Below are 22,229 nucleotides of genomic sequence, written 5' to 3'. Positions count from 1 at the left end.
GAATGTCCAAGGCCAGGCTGGACACTGGGGCTTGGAGCAGCCTGGGATGGTGGAATTGTCCCTGCCCGTGGTGGAATAAATGAGTTTTAAGATTCCTTCCCACCCACAGCATTCCTGGACTGTGTGATTCCAGGGCAGGGTGGCAGGAAGGTCCTTAGAGCTCCTTCAAGCACCTTTAGAGGTGCTGGTTTGGAGCATTCCGTGAAATGTTTGCTTGGAAAACAAGGGGCCTGCTCAGCGTTGTTGTACAAAGTGGGGAACTTCAGATTGGGGGAAAAAAGGGGTTTTTTGCTGTTGGTTGTGGATTTTGCCCTCTTCATTTTGGGCAACGTTATAAATCTGAATAAAAGTCAGAGGACTTCAGGGAGCACCAGAGAAGATCCAAGTGGGAAATGTGAGGGAATGGGGGAGCAGTTCTCGTTTTCAGGTGGTGTTTGAGTGGTTTCAGCACATTGCTGCAGCACAAACCCTAATTTGGGGTTTCCTTTCCATGGTCCATACTTTTTTTCTGTACAAAATCCAGTTTCTGATGATTTTAATCCCTTTAAAGCTGCACCTGGTGCCCAGGATAGGTGGGACCTCTGGGTGCTGCTATTAAACAAGGAGTTATTAATTGTTTAATTAATAATTACTGCCTTGGATCGTGTCAACCATAGCTTTCCCCACCCAACTTCTCATTTCTCCCACACATCCCACAGCTTCTCCGGACACCCCATTCCAGTTCTGCACCACCTTCCTGATGTCTCTTTTCCTTCCCAGTGCCCAGGCTGAACCTCCCAAAGTGTCCCCATCCCCCTTGTGATCCCACCAGCACCAGCAGCAGTTGGGTGCTGGGATCTTTGTGGTGTCACTTCAGGATTTCTGCCCCCGCGCCTTCGCAATCGCTGATTAATCCAATCCCCTTCAGATTTGGGAGTGTTCCCAAATCCTCCCCGCACGGCAGGTGGCTCCAGACAGCCCCACCACGCTCCAGCAATTCAGTGACATCAACCCAGGGCGTTCTGCTGCCCCGGGGGGCTGGCAGGGATCTGCTCACCCCACACCTCCCAGCGCCAAACCTCGTGGTTCCTTTGTTCGGGGCCCGTGTGATGCTGCTCGGCGTCACTCAAGTTTGAGTTATTTCGGGTTCAGTGGCAGCCAGGAGCCTCCTGACTGGTGCTGGCAGTTTTTTTGGGAGCCCCTGTTGTGTTTGAGCGGCGCTGACGGGAGCCCTGAGTGACGGCTCAATGTAGGAAAGCCCTTCCAAAAAAAAAATCACCTTCCGTGGTATCAGTGGCTGTCATGGGAAACGCTTCCCCCCAAATTATCTTGGATTTAGGTGTTGTTAAAGGAGGAGAGACTGGAGCCCGCAGCAAAGCTCGGGGTGTTTGCAGTGTCAGCTTTTCATGCCAGGATTCCACGGAACTGGCATCCCTTCACCTGGCACGGCCCTGGCTTCGGCAGCACCGGCGCTGAAACCCTTCTTTGCCCTTCCCAGCTGGTGCAGATCATCATCAACACCACCCATCTGGAGAAGTCCTGCAAGTTCCTGGAGGAGTTCATCACCAACATCACCAACGTCCTTCCCGAGACCGTCCACACGACCAAGCTCTACGGGACCACCACCTTCAAGGTGAGCGGGGCCGGGGTTCCTCCCCCGGGAGGGCCCTGGGTGGCTGCTGGCAGGGATCTGCTGCTGCAGGAGCCCTGGGAGGCAGCTGGGCTGAGCCCAAGGATAATTCCAGCCTATTTTGGGAAGGTTGCGCCATCGCTTTGGGTTTGTCCTTCGGAGCGTTGCTGCTGTCGAGATCGTGGGAGGCTTTTTCCTTAATTTACAGCCCTAATTAGCTAAAGGATTAAGGAGATTTTAAACAAAAGCCTGATAATTTATTTCTTACTTAAATGAATTCTCACTTCGCTGTTGGAGCGCAGTGTTAACACAACTGACCGTGCACACCAGGCTCCTCTTCCACCCAGGAGAAAGATTTCCAGAATTTATATTTCTCTCTCTTTCCACTCCTTTTAGCATTATCCCCTAAAAACCAGGGCTGACAGAAACCCCCAGAATTCCCAGCCTTTAAATCCCACCCCAGGAGTGTTCCCCCAGATGCTTTATATGGAATCTGGTTGGGTCGAGTGCGGGGTGTCTGAGTTGTGTCCCGTGGAGGTCCACAGGTGGGAACAGCAGGAATTGGCTTGGTGAGGTTTTGCCGTGGGATAACTCACTCTCATGTCCCCAGGGAGGTCCGTCCTGGCTTAAAGCTGAGTTTCCTGCCCTTGTTTTGGCAGGGAGGCTCCTGGACCCCAGCCTTGCGCTGGGTTTGGTGGGGTTTCCATCTGGGATGTTCCTTTCCCATCTCAGAATCATGGGATATTCTGAGCTGGAGGGACCCACAAGGATCATCAGCTCCCACCCAGGACTGAACCACAGCCTTGGTGCTGTGAACACCAGGCTCCCACCAAGGGAGCCAGTCTCTCCTCCCTCTCCTCTGGATTGCTCCTCGTGGTCCCCAGGTCACGTCAGAGGCAGAATCCTCCCTGATCTTGCCCACCACGACCTGGGGGCCCCTGTCCCACCAGCCTGAGGCTGCAGCAGCCTCGTGGTTGCCTCCTCGAGCTTTGGGGTTGTGTCACCTCCTGGTCTAAAGGTTGAGTGAAGCTCCCACCCTGTTGGAGGGTGGTGTGGAGCCCCCATCCCACGTGGGGTCTGGGTGGTGTGGAGCCCCCATCCCAGCCCATCCCATGTAGGGTCTGGGTGGTGTGGAGCCCCCATCCCATGTGGGGTCTGGGTGGTGTGGAGCCCCCATCCCACTATCCCATGTGGGGTCTGGGTGGTGTGGAGCCCCCATCCCACGTCGGGTCTCGTTCCCAGGACGCCCGGCATGCCGCCGAGGAGGAGATCTACACCAACCTCAACCAGAAGATCGATCAGTTCCTGCAGCTGGCAGACTACGACTGGATGGCTCTGGAGCCGGGCAGCAGGGCCAGTGACTACCTGGTGGATCTCATCGGCTTCCTGCGCAGCACCTTCGCCGTCTTCACCCACCTCCCGGTGAGCCAGGCCGCCCCTTCCCTCCCTTCTGCTCCAGGGTGTTGGGGGAACCCCGACGTGATGGGCTGTGCTGGAAACGGGGCCTGGCGCTGCCAAGGATGAAGGAACAAATTCTGTTTATTTAGGCAGGTGCTTCACGTGTCACCACAAGCTGGGCTTCAGTGGGAGCCTCCCAATGATTTGCAAGTCTGAATTTTTTATGGGATTGAGGCTCTGTCCCAGCCCACCATGTACCAGCAGGATCATAATTCACTCCCCACCTATATTTTAGATATTTTAACTTCCAGCTAATGGCCATCCAGGATTTTTTTTTCCCAAAAAATGGGTGCGTTACTGGAACTACAGCTGCATTTCCAAGTGCCTGTCAAGTCCCTGATGCCTCCCATCCCAATGTTGCTCCGTTGCAAGGCACCATATGTTTCTTTCTTCTCTCTGCTCTCCAAAGTCCCCCTGTGTTTACGCTGCTGTTGCCATCAGAAATGTGCTTGATGGTGCTTTTTGCAGCCGGCTGAGCGGTGTCTCCTTGGTAGGAAAAATCCAATCACCCGGGAGCTTCGCTGTTGCTCCGACAGCTTTTTCCCCTCCTCTGAATGGGATTTGTTCTGAGCTGTGTGGATACACGCTCAGCCGGAGCTGGGATCAGCAGGTATTTGGAAACAGCAAATCCCCCCAACTCTGTGCCTGCTCTAAAAGCGATTTCAGATCTTCTTTCTTTCTTTATGAAGCTGGGATTTGTGTGCTGGTGCTGGGTGCCCGGGGCTGTCCCCACGCTGGGCATCTTTCAGGAGTTTGGGAATAAACAGGAAGGGAAGATGTGATGTGGCAGCTTCCTTCACTCTGTCTGTGCCCTGGGATTCTCCTCTGGAAGGAGGTCTCAGCCCTCCAGAGCGGTTTTGGGAAGTGCTGCACCCCCAAATTGTGCAGCCTCGGGCCTGGCTCGTGTCTTTGGGCATCCCTATCCCAGCAGGAAGATCTGGGAGCAGGAGGGAGCTCACAGGGATTCGCTGTGGGGGAGAAGCCCCCAAAAGGGATCTGGAAGTGGCTTCCCCGCTCCTCTGCACCTGTGTTGAGGAGAAGTTGCTTTCTCAGCTCTGTTCTCAGTGGGACAAACTGATCAATAAACTGATAAATGAAGTGCTACCTCCTGAGCAGAGAGACGGGACGGACTTTGATCTGTCTCCCTGGCCAGGTTTGTCCCAAATGTCCCCAGGCAGTGTGGCAGGTGCCTTCTGGAGCCAGGAGGTGCTGGAAACGGCTGGATTTCTCCTTAAAAAAGGAGCTGTGGCTGCACAGGGCTGGGGTAGCACCTGGAGGCTTCCACCCATCGTGCTGGGAATATTCAGGAGGCAGTAATGGAATTTGACAGGGAGATTGGTCTCTGCACCGGAGCATGAAGCAGCAGAGATGAGCTGGGGAGGGATGCCCACAGTGATTTATGAGGTGGGCCAGGAGTGATTTATCTTCCTTAAATATTAATGTTTCCTTTTGGAGCCAGCCAGGGTTGGTTTGGAGGCTGGGAGGACGTGAATTGGTCTAAAAAGCACCAGGACAGATGGAGGCAGCCTTTTGTCTGCCAGAACTGGGTAAGAAAAGCCACAGCTGAGGAGAAGCTCAGATGTGCTGGGCAGCCCCCGATCTCCAGAGCCTCCCCAAAGCCTGCTGAGACAGAGGAGGCACCTTGGGAACGTGCTGCAGCCTGGTTCGGGCAGCTGCAGGTCTGTGGGAGCTGCAGGTTTGGGATTTTTTAATATTTACTGAGGTTTTTTTCCTGACGTTGCTGCTGGTTCACCCAAACTGTGGGCAATGGTGGGTAAGAGCGAGCCAGGAAGGACCAGGCTGCATCCCAAAGGCCTCCAGATCCTTTGGTGGCGAGGTTTTTCATCCTTGTAGGGTTCAGGAGATTTTTCCAGTGGCTGATTTGGGAGCACATTGAAATTCCTGGGCTTTGCTGCTGAAGCGCAGGAGGTGAAGGGGTTGTCCAAAGTGATGCAGAAAATGATGGAGGTGTTTGTTAAAGCACCAAAAATGTGGGATGAGCATCAGCTGGGGAAAGAAAGAGCGAGAGGGGTGAGGGAACATCTCCAGAAAGGGTGAATTCCAGCTCCAGGAGGATATTCAGGGTTCTGGGGACAAGGTGGAGCTGTTCCTACGCTGCTGATCCAAACCCATCCCAGTCCACCAGAGGTGTGATTGGAAGTAAAGCACGATAGTTTTGGGGTCTGAGAGGAGCTGCTGCCTTGTGTGAGATGAGTTTTCAGCCTGGTCCTATAAAATCCAGGATTTCCACACTGCCAGGAGCTCCAGGACTGTGCCCCATCCTGGGATGAGGCAGCCTTGGAGCATCTCCATTTCTGTGTGCAGCACCACCCATTCCTGGTCTCCTGTCTGGTTTGGAAATGCCTCTGTCTTCCAGAGCTGATTCCTGTTGGATTTGTGGGATTTTGGACAAGTGAAAAGCGTTCCCCTGGTGTTGGAAGGTGCGGTTTGGTTGGAAGCGTGTCCCTGTCGGGAGAGGAGGCGGTGGCAGGAGCTGCTCCCCTGCCCTTTGTCCCAGCTGGAATGACGCCTCCACTGCCCATCAGGGAACCTCAGCCCGGGCTTGTCGGAGTTGCTGAGCTAAAATTACACCTCCAAAAAGCCCTGTCATGGAAAAGAACAGAGCCCAAAGTCCTGAGGCTGCAGAAATGCACCGTGACGGGGCCGAGTAATCCCATTGTCCCGACGGAGCTGCAGGAAAACCTCTCTGGGGTCACGGCTCCAGCTGGCCCCGGGGCAGGTCAAGTGGCCTTGGAAGATCCTTGAGACCCAACATTGGAGAGGGGGTGAAGAGGAGCTGAAAGGAATCTGAGCCAGGCTTTGGGATTAGGGTTTGTGTTTCCCTCTTTAGGCTGAATTTTTCCTGTATTTCTTGGGAATTCCAGAACGATTGTTTTGAATAGTTTGGGTTGGAAGGGCCCCTTAAAGGTCACCTACTCTGGACATCTTCAGCTGGATCCGGTTGTCCTGAGCCTTGGCCTTGGATTTTTCCAGGGGTGAGGCCTCCACCACCTCTGTGGGCACCCAGCAAAAATAACCCAGCCCAAAATCCTGGCTCATGGAGTGGCCCAAAGTCTCCACTTTTTCTAGGCCTCGAGCAGGAATTTCAGTCCCTAATTTTTCCTTTGGAGCAGGCTTTGTGGGCAATTATGAAAACCACTTGATTCTGGGAATTCCTGGAATTTATTTGCATATTGCACTTTTCTGGGGGACATCTTCAGCTGGATCAAGTTGTCCCGAGCCTTGGCCTTGGATTTTTCCAGGGGTGAGGCCTCCACCATTTCTCTGGGCACCCAGCAAAAACAACCCAGCCCAAAACCCTGGCTGGTGGATTGGCCTAAGGAGTCTCCATTTTCTCTAGAGCTCAAGCAGGAATTGCAATTCTGAATTTTTCCTTTGGATTAGGCATGTGGGAGATGATGAAAACCACGTGATTTTGGGAATTGCTGGAATTTATTTGCACGTTGCAGTTTTCTGGGGGACGCTGAGCCCTCACCAGTGCCGTGGGGACAGCGTGTGCCGGGGGGCAGGAAAAGTTCACGGAGGACTTCCCGGGGTTTTGGTGCATGCCAGTGCTGCATGAAATGGTCATGGTGGTTTAGAGCCACAATTCCAAAATGCTCCACTAAGTGCCCAAAAATGTCTCCAAGCAAATAAAACGCTGATGGGAATCAAAGCATAATTAACATTTGGCTCCCGAGGCCGCCCTCTTCCTGCGTTAACCAGGGAGAGTCGGTTCCTGCTGCTGCTGTGGGGCTCATTAATATGGGATGTTCAGGTCTCCTTTAAAAGAAAAACCTCTTTTTTTTTAAGGGGGAAAAAAAAAATTTAGTACAAAAAGTATTTTAGGCCTGAAAAAAAAAAAAAAAAAGGTGGTTTCTGGTTTTCAGCAAGCAAAGGGCCACGGCCTCCAAAAATGAACGTTTCCAGCCTAAGACTTTGCAAAGAATGACTGAAAAAGCCTTTTGTCTTTGATGGCTGATTGTTGTTTTTATTTCTTGTTGGACAAGTTAATGTAAATGGCATTGACAGGGCTACTCCAAACACACTGATTTGTTGACATTAAGCTCCTCAGAGATGGAGGGTTGTGTCAACACCTCCCCTGAACTGTCAGGTTAACAAAGCAAGGATGTTTTCTTGGGGGAGGGGAGCGGGGCTGGGGGAAGGGGGGGTGTTTTGTTTTTATTTTCAGTTTCCTTTAATCCTCTGTTAGTCTTGTATCTCGATAACCTCCTTTGGAAGGGAATCAGGGCAGGTCAAGAGGTGAAGCTGACCCGGGAAGGGGAAGCAATCTTTCAGCGATCCAACAAATCCAACCTCTGCTGTTGAGCACTTCAGTGTGAACCCTCTGCAGAGGGGAATTTTTTTTCCCTATTTTTTTTTTTTTCCTCCCTTTTCTGCTTATTTTTGCCAGATGGCAGGCACAGATTTCAGCTGGAGCCGCGATGGTTTTTGCCTTCTCTTGGCATCTCTTCCCCCTCGCAAACGAACGGCCCCGGCAGCTCTTGCTCTGGTAGAAAGAGCTTTGCAAGTGTTTATTTTCTTTCCAAAGAGAACGATTGCCTGTGTTTTTATTTGAAAAGTCAAATCCCTCTGGAATATTTATAAGCCAAGGCCCTGTGCATGGAAGCGAAATGCCGTGAACTTTGCACCAACCGCAGCCTCGGCCGCGCTGGGAGGGACCCAAGTGGAAAATAACCATCAGGAAAACATCTCAGGAGCACCAGAGTCACCTCTGGGTTTGCACAAGTCCAGGCTGTGCTTAAGTAACTCCCCTGGCCCTTGGAAGAGCTGAGCAAGTCCTGCTGGAGCTGATCCCAGCTGTCACCCCCAGGGTTCGACATCCATCACCTCTTGCAGGTGGGATTGCTGAGGAACAGGGATGGTGACTTGGAGAGCAGACAGGGGAGCTGGAGAGGGACTGGGGACAAGGCCTGGAGGGCCAGGACCCAGAGAATGGCTTCCCACTGCCAGAGGGCAGGGCTGGATGGGATCTTGGGAAGGAATTCCGGGCTGGGATGGAATTGCCAGAGCAGCTGGGGCTGCCCCTGGATCCCTGGCAGTGCCCAAGGCCAGGCTGGACACTGGGGCTTGGATCCAGCTGGGATGGTGGGAGGTGTCCCTGCCCATGGATGGGGCTTGGATCAAGATGCTCTTTAAGGTCCCTCCCAACCCAACCCATTCCAGGATTCTGTGACACTTTAATGACACCAAAACTGCTCTTGTGGTACTTTATTTTCCTCCTCCTCCTCCTCCAAGCAGCTTCCAGGAGCCCCTATTTTGCTTTTCCAATCCTTCGCTGATTTGTCGGAGCCGTGTTGGAGCGCCGGGGGGTTGTGGGCACCTCTGATGACCTTTGGGGTCCTTTCTGCCTTTGTCCTGTTGCTTTGCTCTGTTCTGCCTTTGACCTTGACCTCCTGTGTTGTCCTCTGTAGGGGGAGGTAGATGTCCACTCTACCATGTCGGTGAGTACCGGACGCCATGTCCTGCGCCTTGGCTCTGCTCTGCTCCCACCTCCAGGCTTGGGGGGCAGTTGAACCAGAAAAGGTCCTTTGTGTGAGCCAGGAGGAAAGGAAAAGATGGATGAAAAGTTCGAATCAATAGGATAAATAATTCTGGGATAAATCAGAAGCTGATGGGAAGGATTTCCTTCCCAAGGGGTCACTAAATTGTTGATTTTAGAGCATTGAAATGGCTCCTTTTATCGCCTTGGAATACCTAAATTTGCAGGGAATTAGGGGAAATGCCTGGTATTAGGGAAAGCTTGATGGGATCCTCTGCTCCAAAGAGAAGAGATGTTTGTAAAATCCCCCCTCGCTCCTTGTTCAGAGAAATTCCCATGGGGATTCCAGCTGGCAGTTCCTCCTGGTTTGAGGGATTGGACACTAAGCCTTCCCTCAGACTGGAGTGGAAGTGTCCCAGGCCGGGCTGGACGAGGCTTGGAGCCACCTGGGATAGTGGGAGGTGTCCCTGCCCATGGCAGGGGCTGGAACTGGATCATCTTGAAGGTCCCTTCCAACCCGAACCATTCCGTGATTCCATGGTTTTCTCCAGAAAATAATGTGGATTCTTGACTTGTGCTACCTCCCTGTTTGGATTTGGCCAATTAGCACCAAAAAAAAAAGCCAAGGAGACCTTTCAGACCTTCCTTCTGGTTCAGCGACCCCCTGTGATTGTTGTCACCTCTGCTTGTTCCATGTGCGGGAGGAAAACCCGCGGCACTTCCAGGGATAGACGGCAAACAAAGTGCTCTGCAGCCGCCTTGTTTCCTCTATTCCCACGTCTGCAAACCCAGGCCCCTGGCAGCAAAGCCTGCCTGGGCATTCTGTGGGGTTGTCACATTCAGAGCCTGGACCCTGCTTCTGCTTTCCAGCCTTTATTCCCTGCTTTTCATGGGAATGCCGACTGATATTCCCTGCTCCGGTGGGATGCTTGCGCCCCTTTCCCTGGAAACTGAGCCTAGCTAAGCCTGGAGTATTTGCAGGCTCCAGGCACCTGGGGGGTTTCTAAGTCAACACCGAGGCCTCAAATCAACGCCAGCTCCTGGAGAGACAGAGCCTCGTTAAAGCAATCCCAGGCCGGCTCCCATCAAAGCTGCGTCGGAGCCGCGGAGCAGCCGGGATGCTCCAGGCGTTCCCTGCAGCCAGGGGTTTCCAGGAGCGGTGTTGGATGTCAACCATCCTCCGTGGTGTCCTCAGGGCGTAGCCCAAGAGGGAGAGATGCAAAAAGCCCGTTTCCCTCTGGCTTTTCCAGACTTGGAGCCGTTTAGAAGCCAGATGTATTTATTCCTTTAATTGGATCCAGTGCCTAGACAGCTCTGGAGTCAGCTTCCTATGGAGAGGGGGGCATTACTTTCATTAAGGTAAATCAATGGAAAATAATACCTGGAGGTCCCCTGGAAAGGGTCAGGGATGGAGTAATCCCTTTATATGGAGGGGCTTTGCCAGCCTGCTCTTAGTCGGGTTTGTTCTTAACGGCAACAGATCCCGGTTTTCCTTTCATCCCTCCTAATTTTCTGTTCTCCACGTAGTCGGGATTAATTGGTGGGAATAAATCACAGAAAGAGTCCGTGTCCGTCTGAAAGAGGGGGAACAATAAAAATGGGATTGCACAAAGTAGCAGGACAAAGGAGGAATTTTAGCAGAGTTTCGTTTGTCCGGTGGGAAGTTGTTGTGGCTATTCCTGGAAGTCTAAAAGGTGGAAAAAGTGGGATGCAGGCATGGACAGGGCATGAGCAGCATCCAGGATCCTCCACGTCAGGGGCTCAGGGGCTTTCCACTCCAGAGGTGATCCAAGTCTTTTAGGGGATTGCTTGGCCTGAAAGTTGGGCCAAATTCCCTTAAAACATGGATGACTCGAGGGGGAGAAGATGGGCTGGTGGCTGGAGCAGCCCTTTCCTGGCTTTCCTAAGTGTCTCCAAAATCCCAAATATTTGCTAGGATGGAGGGGTCAAAACAGGAGCTGGTGGTGCTTTAAACAAGGAGCAGAGTGTCCAGATCCCATGGATTTTGTGGATGGGGCAGGCTGACCCCTGATTAACCCAGCAGCTCTGTAAACTCGAGTCTGGCTAAGCCGGCTTATCTGGAATTCCATGGTTTCCTTGTCTGCTTTCAGCAGCTGGAAAATTAATGGAAGCCAAAATGCCCAATCCCATAAATCCTTTAAACCAGGCCGTGCTTCCATAGGTGTCATTCCCTCTGTGGAGTCACCTCAGCGTGGCTGGTGTGGAATTTTGGGATTGGTGAAGCTGTCGGATGCTTTCTGTTGCCTGCACCTCTGTCCATAAAGAACATGTGGCACAGGGAATTTGGCAGCCGGAATTCCAGCCCTGGCACACGGAATCCAAACGCGCCTTCTCCTTCCAGAGCCTCAGCCTGGACCTTGCAAAAATCCTGCCAGGAGATAAAGTTTGGGTTGGGGTTTTTTCACCCTTTAGGAAATTTACTGGAAATCATGGGATTTGCAATTTCCTCTTGTTTCCTCCGCTGCTCTTCCGAGGCTCTTAAGTTGGGAATGTGCAAAGGGACATCCGTGAACAGCTTCCAGAGCTCTCCACACCTTCCTTAACCTGTCCATGGGAGCAGCCCAAACCTCCAGATGCAGCATCTTTTGGGGTCCCTGTGCAGGGGAGACTTGAGGGTGCATGGAAAAGTCGGGTGCTCGGGATCATTGTTCAGAGCTGGGAGCCACCTGGTTGATGCCATCAGTGTGGGTGAAAATGATTTTGTGACCATCACAGAGTGCCTTTCCACAAGTGTTTTCCCTGGATCTTGCAGCCTTGGGTAGGTGGGATAGCAGGAGCGGGAAGAGCGTTTCAAAGTGCAGATCCTTCTGGAATTCTCGTGATCCTCTGGAGTTTTTTGTTGGGTTTCACGAAGGGCAGTAAATCAGGAGAACCTGATGGGTTAATTACAAACCAGTCACTAATTCCTGCAGCTTTCCCCATCTGCCTGTTTCATCCATCTTCTCCCTGGTTTTTAGCTAGAACACCTCGGTTTTGACATGGAAATTTAAGATACGATTCAGTTTGCAGGAAAAGACAAAATGAGCTGAAGGTTCGGACGCTGCTTCTGTTGGTCACTCGGGTCTGCTTGGAAAAATCTCTTGGACTGAGCTTTGCTGGCTCATGGAGTAGCAATGGAGTGGGTGGGTTGGGATTTTTCCTTGGAGCTCATCCTTTTTTCCAGTCTGTTCAACATCTGGGCCCGCAGTGGGGCAGCGGTTGTGTCTCCTCCAGGCCCCGCGCGTCACCCCAGCGTGCTGAGCCTTCCCCCAGCATCCCAACGGGCTGGGATCTGCGTCAGTGGGCAATCTGGAGCATCCCTGTGTGTGCAGAGGGTGAGGAACCCCCGGGGTCACTGTCCCAGAGGGAGGGCAAGCGCTCCAAACTTCTGCATCTCTCCCCTTTTCTCCGGCATCGAATTATAATTACAACATGATTTCGGGAAGATGGAGCGATTCAAGTCCTTGCCTTTAAGTTTTCCTGCTGCTGTAATTGGCAGCTTTGCCCCGATAAATCAGCAGAAACAAACGTGGTTCTTGCTCTTCATAAGTGAGGGAAAAAATAAAAAATGAATCTGTATTTAATCAGCTTTTTGTTTCCAAAATGGCAGCTGCTTTGTATTTAATGGAAAATCAGGCTCTTCCCAATGGAAAGAATGTTATTCCCAAAGCGAATACAAAAGAAAATAAAAGCCACAAAAGAGGAGGATGAAATATGTCCCCTTTTTTTTTTTTTTTTGGTCTCGCTCGTTCCAGTTTGGAGCCGCGCGCTCCGATCGTGGCCGGGCCACGGCTCTGCTTTGCATCAAGGAACTGGGAAAGTCTCGGATCCTGGACACAGGGACCAGGAGAGAGCCTTGGGAGACACGAATAGCACCAAAAAAATGAAGGCTACTTCAAGCTCCTTGTGTACGTTTTGGCTTCAAGCTGAAAGAGGGGAGATTTACCCGGAATATTGGGAAGGAATTCTTCCCTGTGCGGATGGGGAGGCCCTGGAATGGAATTCCCAGAGCAGCTGTGGCTGCCCCTGGATCCCTGGCAGTGCCCAAGGCCAGGTTGGACGGGGCTTGGAGCAGCCTGGGACAGTGGAAGGTGTCCCTGCCATGGCTGGGGATGGAATGGGATGAGCTTTAAGGTCTTTTCCAACCCAAACCATTGGAGGATTCCGTGATTTTGATGCCAGTCTCAACTTCCAGCCTGGCGCGAGAGTTGGGATCAGGTGGTTCTTGAGTGGCCGCAGTTAAACCCAGTGGCAAATAAGGATAAAGCCTGTAATTCCTAGAGCTTCTCAAGCTGTGGTGCTGCCCCACCCCCAACCTGGACTGGCAGGAACCTTTCCCGCCCGTGGCTGGTGTGGAGCTCCTTGGAGAGATCCTGCAGCATCCCAGGAGCCCGGAGAGCAGCCGGATGCTCCAGCTCGTTCTGGGTGAGCCAGGCTCTGCACCCAACAATTTCCATGCTGTTGACTCCCAAAAACCACTTCATTAAAAGCACCCTGCCCTGCCTTCGGATGTTGGACAAGGAAAAAGACGGCGATCACGAAATCTTCTGTGTCCTTGGATTTTTGGATATGTGCATATCCCAATTCCCCCCAGCAGCTGCCCAGCTTTGCTCCAAACCGTGGAGCTTCCAGAGGAGATCTCTGCCCGCTGTGGGGCTCTCTAAGGCTTCAGAGAAGCTGCATCCCGAGGTGCTTCCCTTGCCCACCCCCTGCCCTTCCTCCTGTTTATTTAGTTCCCTATTTAACAGGAATAATGCAGCAGAAGTCGCTTGCTGACTCTGACAGAGGGACAAACCCTGTGTCTGTGCCTGCTCTTATCCCAGAGCCTCTGATATCCTGAATCCCACGATTTTCCGTGCCTGCAAACTCCTTGATCTCTGCTTTTGCTGTTGGGTGTTTTTGCTTCTGCTTCTCAGCCTTCTCATGGTGCCAAGACCTCTTGATTCCTTCGGAGGAAAAGCCTTTCCATGGAGCAGCTTACTCCACAAATCATTGAAGAACCCCCCCAAAAAAGCCCTGAACTGGATAAAACTGCATTAAATATTTTTAATAAAAGCCCCTTTCAGAGCTGTCTGCGGGAGCTGGTTGTGACCATCACCCCCAGTGCGATTTCCCTCTGCCTTGAGCTTCCCCCAGCTCCAGCCAAAATACTTCCAGCTGTTGACCTTGGGCATCTCGGACACAGCCGAGGGTTTTCCCTCTTTTATTGGAATGTCAGGGGTTTGTGTCGGGCTGCAGTGGCTGGTTTATTTTTGGTGTGGTAAGGATAATTGTTGGATTTGCTTTTCTTCCCCCTTTTCCTTTTATTTTTTTTTTTTTAATTTGTCCAGTTGTCCCTGAGCTTCTGTTGGGAGCTCAGCTCTGCCGTGTGTTGGTCCTGTTGTCGGATCCCATTTTCCCAAAATATCATCCAGGTGGGCAATGTTTGCCTCTGGCAAAGGACAGCCCTTTGTGGAGTTTTTTCCACACCTCTGGAATGTAGCCACTAAAACAGGCTCACCTTCCACAGGAGTTTGGGAGAGATCCCGGGTCAGGCAGGGGATGGGGCCTTCCAGGTTGGTGGGAGCAGCTCCACTTTTGGCTCTTTGGAGTGTCCCAGTTGAGTTGGTCTTTGCAGGAGGCAAATTCCACTCGAAACTGGGTTAATTGGTGCTGCTCCCCGTAGGTTTTCCGTGGTGAATGTGAGGTGTTTCCTGCTGGGAAGTTGTCTCCTGAACTGAGATAGGGATGGTCAAAGTCAAGACTAAAATCCCAGTTTTACTCAGGAAAAGCTCCAGCGGTGAAACTTTGTTGAAATCTGGCGATTTGCTGATGGTTCTTCCATGGGTGACCACAGCTTGCCTTGCTCCCAGCCCAAGGTTCATCCCTCCCAAAGCACCCGCCCTCCTCCCAAACCAGCAACTCCGATTCGTGGGATCACCTCTGGAATGGCACATCCCGGGCAGAAGAGGCCCTTCCCATTGCTGGGAAATGGGGGCATGGGTGCGTGTCCCATCAGCTGGGAATGGCAGGATGGGTGCTGGGGCTGTTGGAAGGGACGCTGTTGTCGCGGTGGCAGTGACGTTGGCCATTCCACGCGTCCCAGTGTGTGCGGAATCCAAGACGCCTTCCCAAAGAAACGTGTGTGCAGCTTCTGCCTCTCTTCCTGAGTCTGGGCATCAGGAGCTCCAAGGCTCAGAGTTTTCCATGGATCCAAGGCTGAGGAGCACCCTGTGGGTCCAAGGTTGAGGAGCATCCCGTGGCTCCAACATTGAGGAAGATGGCTCCCAAGGCTGAGGAATATTCTGTGGATCCAAGGCTGAGGAGAATCCCTTTGGTCGAAAGCTAAGGAGCATCCCATTGGTCCAGCACTGAGGAGGATCCCATGGCTCCCAAGGTTGAGGAGCATCCCATGGCTCCAATGCTGAGGAACATCCATCCCATGGCTCCAGTGCTGAGGAACATCCATCCCATGGCTCCAAGGCTGAGGAACATCCATCCCATGGCTCCAAGGCTGAGGAACATCCATCCCATGGATTCAAGGCTGAGGAACATCCATCCCATGGCTCCCAATGCTGAGGAACATCCATCCCATGGCTCCCAATGCTGAGGAACATCCATCCCATGGCTCCAGTGCTGAGGAACATCCATCCCATGGCTCCAATGCTGAGGAGCATCCCGTTGGTCTAAGGCTGGGGAGCATTCCATGGCTCCAAGGCTGAGGAATGTCCTTTCCTCCAGCAGCCATTCCCCTGTGCCCAGGAGCCCTGACCCACCAGCCAACCTTGGCTGGAAGCTTTCCCTCCTTCTTCTTTTCCACGGCAGATCCCAAACCCGTGGGAACATCACCTCCTGACTTGGCTCCAGCCCCTTTTTCCAGCCCCGTAAATCCACGCAGGGGCTCCAGTGTCCAGCTCCTGGGAGAGCCCCTCAGAGCCAGGGATCAAACCGGCGAGCCGGGGCCCGTTAGTGGCCACACGTCAGCCGCCCCTCGCGCCCCCCGCGCGCCGTCACCGCGGGGTCACAGAGCCCAGGCCACAGCTGGAACCAGGAGCTGCTCTGCTCCTGCCCTCCTTCCATAAAAAATAACAATTAGGGACAAAACAGGGATTTCTTCTTCTTCGAGAGTCTGCTGCAAAGCCGAGTAAATAGAACTCATTAGCTGAGAGTTTTCTTGATACCTGCTGGGTTCATTTGGGATGTGCACGTGGAGGTGGTGTGGCCAAGGCGGTGCTTGGTGCCAGCTGAGCTCCAGCCTCCAGGGAACACCTTTGGAGGCCACCAAGCTCGGGGTGACGTTGACAACCAGCCAGATACATCAGTTGGGCTTGGGGTCTCCTTGCTTGGGGCTCTCCCTTGTTCCTTTGGACCCCTGTGTCCCGGAGACCCTTTTCTTTGCAGGATCTTGAGTGCAGATCCACAGCTTTTGGGTTGTCTTTTTTTTGGTAGGAGTTTTGTTTGGTTTTGTGTGGGTTTTTTTTAACTAAAACAAAGCTGAAAACACCCAAAACAAACCAGAAAAAAAAAATCCAGCAAAAAACCTCCAAAAAGCCCCACTTTGTCCAGTTGAAAATGGATTTCTGGGCAATTAATGAAAGGTTTATTTTTTAAGTAAACCTCTTAAAAATATTTTTAAAAAGTACAAGTACTCATCGTTCATTTGTTTTGGGAAGTGTTCGTGGTTTTGGGTGATGGTTTGGGGTTTTTTTGCCATCTTCAGTGAGTGCAGAAGTGGTTTTTTTTTTAAAAAGGCAAATCAGGACGGCATGGGCAAGCAGGAAAAATTTCCAGAGCTGATTTACTGAATTTGCCCCCAGTTTAGGGGGATTTGGGGCAGCCAGGGGATCCAGAGGCCTCTGGAGCAGGAGCTGAGCCCTGGGAGGTCTGCGGGGTCTGAAGTCTCCATCTGTGGCCACACAGAGAGGATCCGCTGGGATTATCCTCGGGTTTGTGCTACCAAACAATTGCTCATTATTTCCCCATCACGTTTCCATCCTCTGCAAAACATCCCAGCGCTGCCTTATGGATTGGGAAAGTCAGGAAATTCGGTGTTGAAATTATTGGGACAACTCGTGGTGTTTATAGAAAATGGTACATTTAGTACCGAAGAATTCCCAGGTTTTGGCCCACTTTTCTGCTGCCTGCAGTCCCTGGATTTGTACATCTAAATATCCTTAAATCAGTCCTGACGCTGGTTGCGGATGGAGAAGGAATTCTGTTGGTAGCACAAAGAAAAAAAAGATAAATTGGAAACGCTGAGAGCACTTGGAGCCCGTCAGGCTCTGTTCCCCACGGGAGCGCTGCGCCAGTTCCTCGGAGAGTCGGTGGGAGGCTTCTCCGTGCCGCAGCAGCACCTGGGTTTGCATTCCAGGGCCAAATCCCACCTGGTCTGGGCCAGGGGAAGTGCAGGAGGCCCCACCAGGTGAAGGGCAGCTGTGGCTGGATCCCTGGCAGTGTGCACGGCTGGGTGGGACAGCGGGAGGTGTCAGGGGTGGACCTGGCTGATCCTTCAGGCCCATCCCAACCCATTCCATGATTCCGTGACAGCCAGAGGTGCTCCTTGCGGGGTGGTGGGGACTGGCAGCGTGTTCCTGATTGCACGTGAAGATTAATGGGTATTTATTTGAACAACCATTCCATTTCAGTAGCTCTTAATGAGTCCTTTGATAGCCAGTTCCTTAATTAACAAGGCAGCCTCTCGGCGTTTCCTCTCCCTAATTGGTAACAGATTGGCCATTTCTAAACAAACGCTGCCGGCAGCGGGGCCGGCTCCGGAGCCTCCGTGCGGCCCTTCCCCTGAGGCTGCTCCTGGGAATCCAGAGCCTTCCCTCTCTGCCCAGGGACGGGATACGGGTGGAAAGAGAGGATTTCATGGCTGATCTCCTCAAGTAGGATGGCCTTGGTGGAGGGTAGCGATGGACGTTGGGCTTTGGAAGTGCCCAGGGAGGTTTGGAGTCCCCGGCCCTGGAGGTGGCACTCAGTGCTCCGGGCATCGGGCACGGCTGGGACTCGGCGATCCTGGAGGGCTTTTCCAGCCTCAGGGATCCCGTGGTGCCGTGCTCTGGTAGGAGCCCCTTGGCTGCATCTTTGGGAGAGCTTTGGAGTTTGGCTCCTCCCTTTCAGTGCTTGGAATGGCCACAGGGAACTTTCTGGATCCTTCCCGTGTGTCCAGAGGGACCCTGCGTGGCACGGGCGTCACCTTGGGAGGTGTCACGGGAACCCCGAGGTTCCCTCAGGAGCCGTGGACAGAGGGATTCGTTGCCAGGAATCTGGTTACAAACGGATTGAGCTGCAAAGCAATAAATCCATGGATTTTGCTTGGATGACACCCTCGGAATGGCTTTGTTTGACTGAGGCTGGACCAAGGAGGTGTTTGGGCATCTTGACCGTGGAGATCTGTCAGCTTTCACCTGTGATCCCTGTTCTCCCCAGTGCAAATCCAGGTTTTAATGGGATTTGCAAAGCTCTTAAATAATGAGTGACCCTACAGAGCTGTTCTGGGATTGCTTCGCGTGGTTTGGAGCTCCTCAGTTTTCTGCCCAGTTGGTGCCTTTGAGGTGTTTGTTTCCCCCTTTCCCTGCAGAGAGCTCAGGCCATGGTCACATTCCTGCTCTTCGCTCCCTGTCCAGATCTCACCCTTCCCTTTGAACAAATTGTTCCTGAGCTGGAGGGACCGGGGTGTCCGGGCAGGTTGTTCCTGAAACCCAGACAGCGACGGAGCCGGGCTGGAGCCACGCCGGGGAGCGGGATCAGGACGTCACCAGCGATATTGCTCGGGGCGCTGGCACGGGGACAGCCTTTGGGAGTGCCCCTGGTTCTGCCACGCTCCCGAAAATCATCAGGGAATTAGCGCGGGCTCGGAGCCGTCCCGGCTGAGCGCAGCGGCTCCTCGGAGCAGCCCGCGGGCTTCTCCAGGAGCGGCGACGTCTGGGATGACACCTCGGAGCTCCCCGCTCCGTGCCAAGGCACAAGTCCCGGCACCGCCGCCGAGGGTGGGGCGGGCGAGCGTTTCGGGAGGGTCGGGGCTGTGCCGGGCTCGGCTCCGCGGGTCCCGCAGCAGGGCCGGCGGGTCCGGCTCTTCCAGCGCTGCAGGAAAACCCGAGCACGACCCACGGAAAAGCCCCAGCGCCGTGGGGTGAAGCTGCGTCGCAAAGGAGCTCCGGAGAGTCGAGATGGGCATCTGTGGCAGGAGGATGTGCTCGGTTCCTGCCAGCCCCGGCCGCTCCAAGCGGGAATACACCCGGCCTTCAGCTGCGGCAGCGGCTTATTAGCGCTGATGGATCAGCGGCCACGCGCTCGTTTGTCTCCTGTCAGCAGCAGCTGCTTATCCAGCAGATTTCCCACTGTATTCCTGGGGAAATAGCCTGAAATTGATGTTCACAAGCCATGGCTGACTTTATAAGGAGCTGCTGTAACTCGTGGGGCGCAGGGGTGAGGCAGGAAAGGATTAAGTTCGGTCTTATTTATAAGGAGTGGAAGCCATAAATTCTGAGAGGGTTTTAAATCTCGGTGCCCAGGGCAGGAGCTGCTGCTCATCCCTGGTGGTGCCTTCTGTTCTCTGAGCAGGCATTTAACACCGTGATTGAAAGCCCTGTGGCATCTCCGAGTTCTCTGATAATAAATACAAGGGGAAAAGGGATTCAGGCTCAAAAGGCAGAAGAAATAATTCCATATTCTTTTGCTTTTCTTCAGATAATACTGGATCTAAAGTGTGAGGCATCTGTGTGTTCTTTAAGAGGGAAAACTGAGTATTTTTTAAAGAAAAGAGTTTCAGGTGTTTGAAGCTGAAGAATAACAGAAATAAAAGTGTTCTCAGCTGGCCTGAGAAGATTCAGGTTCAGAGTGTGGACCATGGACATTTGCACCTGAAACAGTTTTAGGCCTGGCTTAATCCTGTGTGGAGAAGGCAGGAGGAGGGCAGGCTGAGCCAGAAGCTGTTCCTGGGCTTGTTTGGATTCCCTTTGCCACCTCTGCAACAAGTCCTGGGAGAACATTCCCATAAAGAACATCCTGAAGTGCCACTTCCACTGGGGGAAGCCTTGCAGAGCTGTGGTGCTGCCGAGCCCTGATGATTAAATCGCTTTTCCCATCCCATTTTCCCCATTTGGGACTTCATGATGTGACCTTTCATCCCAAGTGTTGGCTCTTTTGCACCCCCTCAGTGTCATTTCTCATTCACTCTTTGCCTGAGCAGGGATTGGTGCCCAGGGCAGGTGTGGGTCACCCTTCAGGTACCTCCGTGTGTTCTTGGGGGGTCACAGGGCTGTTCCTCTTCAGTTTTGGTCAGTGGGGACAGAAAACCTTCCTGGGGGTTTTCCTTTGCGTGGTGTGGGAACGGAGGGCATCCACGGGGACCTGGGCAGGCTGGAGAGGTGAGCACATGGGAAACTCATGGAGTTCGTCTTGAGGGGTGTTCCCCTGGAGAAGGGAAGGAGGCAGGGAGAGCTGCGAGCCCCTTGCAGGGCCTAAAGGGGCTCCAGGAGAGCTGCAGAGGGACTGGGGCCAAGGCATGGAGGGCCAGGAGGCAGGGAATGGCTTCCCAGTGGGAAAGGGGAGCTTGGGCTGGGATGTTGGGAAGGAATTGCTGGCTGGGAGGGTGGGGAGGGGCTGGGCTGGAATTGCCAGAGCAGCTGGGGCTGCCCCTGGATCCCTGGGAATGTCCAAGGCCAGGCTGGACACTGGGGCTTGGATCCAGCTGGGATGGTGGGAGGTGTCCCTGCCCATGGATGGGGTGGGAATGGGATGGGATTTAAGATCCCACCCAACCCATTCCCTGATTCACCTGGGGGTGAGAACCTCCAAGGCTTCTCCAGGGGTTACAGCCCTCTGCAAATTCCCGCTGATGTGGAGCATGAGCTCCTCTTGGGATTTTCTCCTGCTCTTCCAGGAAGGATCAGGAGCCCTGTTCCCTGTCCTCAGCAGGGTCTTGGCCCTAGGGCTTGGTGGCAGACCTTTGATTTCCCATCCTCTGCTTCCATCTGGGACATCTCAATGACACGTGGAGAGGTTGAGGGCACTTGGAATGTCCAGCTGGAGCAGAGGAGGCTCAGGGGAGACCCACTGGGATTTTCCCCTTGTGGGGCAGCTCTGATCTCTGGGACAGGGACAGGACCCAGGGAAGGGCTGGAGCTGGGTCAGGGCAGGGTCAGTTTGGATATCAGGGAAGGTTCTTCCCCCAGAGGCTGCTGGGCACTGCCCAGGCTCCCCAGGGAATGGGCATGGCCCCGAGGCTGCCAGAGCTCCAGGAGCGTTTGGACAGCGCTGCCAGGGGTGCCCAGGGTGGGGCTGTTGGGGGGTCTGGGCAGGAACAGGGGTTGGATCCATGATCCTGAGGGTCCCTCTGAACTCAGGATATTCCAGGCTTCTGTCAAAACTCCTCGGCCACAGCAAAAACTCAGTGTCTGTGGCAAGTAATGAAGAAAAATCACAGCCGGGCAGCGCCGCACTTCCCGCAGCTTTCAGGGATGAGGAATTGGCAGGAGCGGGGTTTTAAATAACCCAACGTGTCAGAAAAGCACAAACAAATGATGAAAAGCAAAGAAAAAACCCCAGAGCTCTGCTAAACTTTATGGTTGCCATGCTTCATCTTCATTTTGGTGCAGGTGTTTGTTGGGAGGTGAGTGATGGACGCTGCGGAGCCTGGGAGCGGCAGCGAGCGGGAGATGGAGCACCATGCCCTGCAACGCACGGCTCGGCTCCTTTTTTAAATAAAAAATGCATTTTTCCCCTCCTGCTGAAGATGAATGTGGCCTGAAGACCCAAACCAACTTTGCGGAGCTGGGAAAAAACCCTTCCCAGCACAGGCATCAAACGTTGCCGTGTCGCCGTAACAAAACCGGCGGTGCAGAGCTGGAAACGCGGCGTAAACTCCGCGTTTAATCCCAGTTTAAACACAGCTTGTAAAGCGCTTGTAAAAGTCGGTGGGAGCTCCTAAGCCACGCCTGGGTGTCAGAAAAGCATGTTAGGAGTCTTTTGTGAGCGTTTGAGAACATAATCTCCTCCTGGAGCTGTTTTCAGGGCAGCACCACAATCCAAACCACCCTGGTGGGGTTGCACACGCAGGCATCGGGATCGTTCCCTGTGCTGTCAGCCTGAGCGTTTGTGCAAAATCCCGCTCTTGTGCCAAAGGATTTCCCTGTTTCTATGGGTTTAATTCATGGTGCAGTCCCACCTGCCATAGAGAGTGTCCCTGGAAGTGTCCAGGCCACGTTGGACAGGGCCTGGAGCACCCTGGGGTAGTGGGAGGTGTCCCTGCCCGTGGGATGAGAGGGGCTGTAGGGTCCATTCCAACGCGAACGTTCCGTGGTTCTCTGATAATCGATGCGATGTTGTCTTGCCCGCCTTAGGACGTGACGAGAGCACTTGGAGCTCTGAGCACCCCAAAGCTCCCCCAGCTTTGGGAGAATTTGAGCTTCTCCCGGGCTGCACCCAGCAAGGCCTAACCTTTCCCTCAGCCATGGGCACTTCCAGAGGGGAGTCCCTTGGAAGAAGGCGGTGGTGACGTTGAGCTCTGTGGGAAGATCCCATCACAGATGGAACATGTGGAGGCTGGGCTGGGCTGGAGAAGGTCTCTGGTGGCTGTAACTGAGCAGGCTGGGCTGGAGAAGATCTCTGGTGGCTTTACCAAGGAGGTTGGGCTGGAGAAGGTCTCTGGTGGCTGTAACTGAAGAGGTTGGTCTG

The 22,229-nt window shown here is 53.4% G+C and overlaps 1 protein-coding gene across 1 annotated transcript in view; it reads left to right on the top strand.

Annotated features, from left to right (window-relative positions):
• EXOC6B (exocyst complex component 6B) overlaps positions 1–22,229 on the top strand; it is a 252,425-nt gene that overhangs the window by 154,881 nt on the left and 75,315 nt on the right. Inside the window, exons 9-10 of the mRNA XM_042021952.1 lie at positions 1,319–1,612; positions 2,852–3,031. Of these exons, the coding sequence (XP_041877886.1) occupies positions 1,319–1,612; positions 2,852–3,031 (474 nt within the window). The remainder of the gene's footprint in view (positions 1–1,318; positions 1,613–2,851; positions 3,032–22,229) is intronic.

Source organism: Corvus kubaryi, unplaced genomic scaffold (assembly GCF_017639235.1).
Source record: "Corvus kubaryi isolate FWS band 111438036 unplaced genomic scaffold, C.kubaryi_AGA036_p1.0 37182, whole genome shotgun sequence".
Taxonomy (NCBI): domain Eukaryota; kingdom Metazoa; phylum Chordata; class Aves; order Passeriformes; family Corvidae; genus Corvus; species Corvus kubaryi.
The sequence above is the reverse complement of the archived record's forward strand: the minus strand, read 5'-3'. Positions and strand labels throughout refer to the sequence as shown.